Source organism: Capricornis sumatraensis, chromosome 20 (assembly GCF_032405125.1).
Source record: "Capricornis sumatraensis isolate serow.1 chromosome 20, serow.2, whole genome shotgun sequence".
Classification (NCBI taxonomy): Eukaryota; Metazoa; Chordata; class Mammalia; order Artiodactyla; family Bovidae; genus Capricornis; species Capricornis sumatraensis.
The window spans coordinates 56,568,764-56,574,820 of NC_091088.1; the positions used below are offsets into that span (position 1 = coordinate 56,568,764).

The window sequence follows — 6,057 nt, forward strand, 5'->3', positions numbered from 1 at the left end:
GTGTGCACGCCCACTGCACAAGACAGTGCTGAGGAAGAGTGCCTTAATCTGAAGGGGATGACAGTCAGAGGGCAGGGGTCATGGTGCCAGACACCGCCTGTGGTGCCCAGGGCAAAGCCTGGTCCTGGCAAGTGTTGTGAGCCTGGACCTCCCCTAGGGAGGCCAGAGAGCCTACTTTATTCATCGGGTATAGGCTGAGGAATACTCCCATAGACAGGTGGGCAATCTGAGGCCCAGAGAGGGCAAGGACTTCCTTGAGGTCACACAGCAGATACATAACCCAGGTTTCTGATTGTCTGTCTTCCTACCCAGCAGCTCCATTTCTTCCAGGGATCCACGAGGGGAGGAAAGTGGCCTCAGGCTGGAGGGACCCCTTATCTCCGGCCATCCCCCTAATTCATGGCTCGCTTGCCATAGGCCCGTTTTCCCTGGTCTCCCCTCATCCCCCTGTCTCGGGGATCTTCCCATCTCTCACAATATCTCCGCCTTAGGGCTTTCTCCCACAATCCCATTTCAGGGGGCTCCTCCTTCCCATTGTCCTTATGTCAAGTCCCCACCTGCCACACTCAGAGGGTCCCTCCCCACAATGTCCTTGCTTCTCGACTCCACCGTCCACAGCCCATGCTTTTTGACACCTCCAGGCCTTTGCTTGTTATGTCCTCTGCTCAGAGCAAGTACTCACAGGAACACAAACATGAGTTATGAGTGAATGACTTTTATTTGTGTTGTATGAGGAAGGCCCAGAGCTCTCATAACAAAAGTCAAATCCCATTTCCCCAAGGTTGGCCCTGGAAGAAGGCAGCTGGGTCTCTGCCTCCAACCCTCGGCTCCTCAAGACTCATCTTTCGCTTGGGGGCTCTTCCAGTTACCTCCACTGCTCCCATTACGTTGAAATCAGGTGGCTGCTCCCCTGTTAATGCTCTGGACTAACTGTGGACTCACAGGAAACCCCCTACCCCAATTTCCTGAGGCCCAGCTTGACCCAAGTGGGAAGCCTGAACAAGCTTCTACTAAAAGCCTGGGGCTGACAAAGAGGAAAAGTGAAAATGTCAGTTGCTCACTCGACCCCATGGACTGTATCCTGTAAGGATCCTCTGTCCATGGAATTCTCCAGGCAAGAAAACTAGAGTGGGTAGCCATTCCCATCTCCAGGAGATCTTCCCGACCCAGGGATCGAACCCAGGTCTCCCGCATTGCAGGCAGATTCTTTACCATCTGAGCCACCAAATATCTCACTGGGTATTCTCCTTTAGCCCCACCCAGCCTCGGAAAATGAGGTTCTCAGTCTGTGTAAGGGAGCCCAGGCTTCCTGAAACTTCTACACATTTCTTGGGGCCATTCTGGTGCACCCCCTTAGAACTCCAGCTGGTTTTCTACAGCTCACCCTGCAGCAGGGGCAAAGACTGAGAGAGCTAAGATTCTGGGAACCAGGGGAAAGAAAGGCCCATGTCTCAGACACGAGCCACTCTTTGGGACATCCAAGGGGCCAGTGAGAAGGCTGGGACTTCCCTGGTGATATAGTGCTTAAGAATCCACCTTGCAATGCAGGGGACCTGGGTTCGATCCCTGGTCTGGGAACCAAGATCCCACATGCCACAAAGTAACTAAGCACCATGTGTTGTAACTAAGACTTGATATAGCCAAAAATAAACAAATAACATTTTAAAAATTTTTTAGAAGGCTGAACTCTAGAAATAATTATAACAGCCATGATAATGTAGTGGCAATAGCACGGACTACTGTTTATGAAACAATTATGAAATATCAAGACTCGTTCAAGCACTTTACATGGATCATTCAACCCAATCTCAATCCCATGAGTGTGGTACTCCCAGGATCTTCACTGTCCAGATGAAGACACTGAGGTTCAGGGAGGTGATGAGCTCAACACAGCTTGAAGTTTGACCTCTGACCCCAGAATCCCAGCTCTTTTAGTTATGACATCTACATCTTTAAAAAATTCTCACCCCTTCAATAAAACTGGACAAAAAAATGATAAATGAAAAAATAAAATCTCAACCTTTCCTCCCACTTCCCTTCACCCTAACCAAGGCAGGGGCATGCCTAGGTCCCTAATCCTAACCCATTCATCCTTGGGAGCCCAAAGGTGGGGGGTGGAGCTTTGCTCCCCACCTTAGACACCCCCTCCAGCAACCATGGCCCCATCACTAGCCTGCTAAAGAAGGAAGGAATAGACTCCCACTAATTCTTTACAGTCTCGCTATTCAAAATGTGGGCCATGGAGCATCACCAGAAGCATCAACATCACCTAGAAACTTGTTATAAACACGGATGAAGGGTCTTGGCCTAGATCTGCTGAATCAGAACATCTGAGTGTTTTATTAAGTGTTTTTTTATACCTCCTAGAGACAGAATGACAGCTCTACACGGTCCCGATTGTAGCCTGCACGGGGGAGTACACAGCATCTTCCTGCCTTTAGAGCTTGCCTAACGCCCTGACTCCTGACAACCCACAAACCCGGACTCCACAAATCCTAATTCGGAAACTACAACTCCCACAATGCCCAGAGGGGCGCTTGGTTCTTTTTACACGACTACAACTCCCAAAGTGCTTCGCTAGTCATGCCACCATCATGGTGCCCAGTCTCCCCGGCACCATCAGGACTACAACTCCCACAATGCTCGGCAGCAGAACTACCGTTCCCCAGCGGCTCCAGAACGATTACACGTCCGCTCCAGCTCTGCTGAGTGAGGCCGTTCTCGGGCGGGGCCCGCGGGGTCTGCAGAGCCCTGGGCTCCTTAGTTCTTCCCCAGACAACACAGACATGGCGGCCGAGAAGGACCAGCAGAAGGATGCCGAGGCGGAAGGACTGAGCGCCGCGTGAGCAACCGAGACCCTTGAGTCCTGGTCCCCCGACCCCTCCCCCCTGGGGGGGGGGGGTCCTCGGAATCCCGGCCTCTAGACATAAGAGTTTGGGCCTCTGTTGTCCTCTTCGAGGACTCTGGAGCCTGGACCCTCAGCCCCTTTCTCCCCTGAGATCCAGGAGCCTGGGACCATTATCCACCCCAGAACCCCGGAGTCCGGCCCCCCTCGGTCCTCTTCTTGCTGGAGGGTCCGGACTCCATCCCGGTCGGTCGATCGCTGACGTGACCCCTCACCCATCAGGACCCTGCTGCCGAAACTGATTCCATCTGGCGCGGGCCGCGAGTGGCTGGAGCGGCGCCGTGCGACCATCCGGTCCTGGGGCTCCTTCGTGGACCAGCGGCGCTTCTCGCGGCCCCGCAACCTGGGCGAGCTGTGCCAGCGCCTCGTACGCAACGTGGAGTACTACCAGAGCAACTATGTGTTCGTGTTTCTGGGCCTCATCCTGTACTGTGTGTGAGTGCCTCTTCGGCCCGTCGCTGCCCCGGTCCTCACCCCCTCCAGGCTGCGTGGCCCGCTCTGGCCGACCGCGCCCTCAGCATCCGGCCCCACCTCTCACTGCCCGGGCCCCATTCCCATGGGATGTTCTGCCAGAAGTTTTCACCGAAGGGCCAGGTCCCTAGTTCCCCCATCAACCTGGCCAGGATACAGTGTGACCAAATGTGACCTAGACTTCCCCGGCCCCAAGCGGATCGCCTGCCATCCGCCGATGGGAAGGTCAGGGCCTCCTTGTCGGGCCTAGCCCCAGCTCCCTGACGCACGGCTCCCTGCCGCCTTCCAGGGCGACGTCTCCCATGCTGCTGGTGGCCCTGGCTGTCTTCTTTGGCGCCTGTTACATCCTCTATCTGCGCACGTTGCAGTCCAAGTTTGTTCTGTTCGGTGAGAAATCCTTTGCCCAGGCTGTTCACATCCTGGTCTCTTGGAATGCAAACCTTTTGACACCAAACCCAAGTCCTTTTGAACCCACGTCTGCCCAAGCCTCTATCTACACTAGATTCCCCCAAACTTGGTCCCTTAAAGTCTCAGACACACCTGATGCTCCCACCCACTCTCAGCGCCCCCAAGTTGCTTCCCCCAAGTCCAGAAGATAACCCCAGAACCCACCTCCGCCTGACTCCTTAAACCTCCTCCTTCACTCTCCCTCCTGCCTAACCTCCTGCTAACGTCAGCTGCACGTACCCCCATCGGCCACCAGGTGGCGACTTCCCACTGGCCTATATCCGTGCTCCCCCTTTCCTGCTTCCTGGGGAGGAAGTGGAAATCTTGGGATTTCTGAGAGGGAGGCTGAGCGCTGTGACTCAGGTGGTCCCAGATTGACACCGGAAACACCACTGAGAAGACAGGCCTGAGGACTTCCCTGGTGGTTCAGTGGTTAAGACCATGCTTCCAACGCAGGGGGCATGGGTTCCATCCCCCATCAGGGAACTAAGTCACACATTATGTGTGGTGCTGGCAGAAGATTTAAAAATAAAACAGAGGGCTCTGAGTTCCCAACTAGGGGATGCTCAAGGACTTTGGAGTGGGGAATTGGGCTCAGATGAACAGGTAGACCTAAGACAGAATGCTTCAGAAGCCTGCCAGTCACGTAGGTAGGCTGGGTGGAGGGGCGCGTCGGGCTAGCCCAGGGCATGGAGGGAGCGCTTGGAGTATAGACACAACTTGGCTTCAGCCACAGCTGCCACCAGTACCTGCAGATCCAACCTTCCAATCCACCACGAGAAGCCAGACATCTGTACAGCTGCCCCTTGGTGTCCATAGGGGGTTGTTCCAGGAGCCCCATGGATGGCAACGTCCACCGATGCTCAAGTCCCTTATGAAAAATGATGTAGTAAAACGATCCACGGGTTTCCATCTGTGGATGCAGAGGGCTGGCCTATTGTTATGTGAAATTATCCAGTTTTCCTGGCAGCCACAAACCAAATTCTGATGGAATAATGTGCAGACTCAAAAGACACATCCCCAGGTCAGATTTGGCTCTTGGGCTGCCAGTCGGAGGTTCCAGATCTGCACGAGTGCAGGTTGGAGCAAGAGAACTAGTCAGGAGAGGGAGGCTGGGAGCTTCCTAGCAGAAGTGGGGTTGAAGGGCAGAGGGCAGGGGGTTGAGGAAGGCACTCTGTTCCCACGGTCAGTGGGTGGGGCCAAGGGCTGGAGGGCCTTGGCACAAATTTAGATTAGACCCTAAGGCTCCCAGAGCTTGCGAGGTTTTGGGGAGCATCAGGGGTTACTCTGGGAGGAGGCACGAGTCAGAACAGCTGCCCCAGTGCCCTCTGCCCTGCAGGCCGGGAGGTGAGCCCCGCCCATCAGTATGCTCTGGCCGGGGGCGTCTCCTTTCCCTTCTTCTGGCTGGCCGGCGCGGGCTCCGCCGTCTTCTGGGTCCTGGGTGAGTACAGGGTCTGGGCAGCAGTGTGGGCGGTGGGGGCCGGGTGAGGCCACCAGGCCCTGAACTGCCCATTTTCCTGCAGGAGCCACTCTCGTAGTCATCGGCTCCCATGCCGCCTTCCACCAGATGGAGGCTGTGGATGGGGAGGAGCTGCAGATGGAACCCGTGTGAGGTGGCTTCGCCAGAGCCCCCAGCCTCTTGACCTAGCTGCCCCTGTTCACCCCGGTCCCACTCGGCTCTGGCCAAAGGCCCCCTTCCCACATCAAGACCAGGAAGGAACTCCAGCCTTGGAAATAAAACTGTCACAGTTGTTGAGCAAATATTCTCTCTCTGCTGTGGGTCTGTGTCGGTGATGCTGGGCTCCTGCAGAGACCGAGCAGGTGAGGGTGGGCCGTGGATGGAGGTGGGGGTGGGGAGTGGACAATAAGCAAGATAAATAAATGCGATAGGATGGTCAGTGGCAACAAGTTCTAAGGAGGAGAAAAGAGTATGTCGGGGCCCCTGAGATCACCCCCATGTTTCAGGATTTGCTAGGAGGACTCAGGACTCGGGCGCCAGCCGTATTCCCAGCTGCGATTTATTATCATGAAGGTTATGAAGCAAAATGTCGCTCAGTCATGTCTGACTCTTTGTGACCCCATGGACTGTAGCCCACCAGGCTCCTCTGTCCATGGCATTCTCCAGGCAAGAACACTGCAGTGGGTTGCCATGCCCTTCTCCAGGGAATTTTCCTGATAAAGGGATTGAACCCAGTTCTCCCGCATTGCAGGCACTGTTACCTATGAAGCAAAAT

At 55.1% G+C, this 6,057-nt stretch overlaps 1 protein-coding gene across 1 annotated transcript; it reads left to right on the forward strand.

The window, feature by feature from the left end:
- Positions 1-2,657: 2,657 nt before the first annotated feature.
- RABAC1 (Rab acceptor 1) lies at positions 2,658-5,562 on the forward strand. The gene is made up of 5 exons (XM_068993257.1): positions 2,658-2,842; positions 3,128-3,340; positions 3,666-3,763; positions 5,163-5,264; positions 5,347-5,562. The coding sequence occupies exons 1-5, from the start codon at positions 2,787-2,789 to the stop codon at positions 5,433-5,435; spliced, it is 558 nt and encodes a 185-aa protein (XP_068849358.1). The 5' UTR covers positions 2,658-2,786; the 3' UTR covers positions 5,436-5,562.
- Positions 5,563-6,057: the final 495 nt, after the last annotated feature.

Coding starts and splice junctions, on each gene's coding strand:
- RABAC1 (XM_068993257.1), top strand. CDS start 2,787: ATGGCGGCCGAGAAGGACCAGCAGAAGGATGCCGAGGCGGAAGGACTG. Junction 2,843..3,127: donor GCGGAAGGACTGAGCGCCGC/GTGAGCAACCGA, acceptor CTCACCCATCAG/GACCCTGCTGCCGAAACTGA. Junction 3,341..3,665: donor GGCCTCATCCTGTACTGTGT/GTGAGTGCCTCT, acceptor GCCGCCTTCCAG/GGCGACGTCTCCCATGCTGC.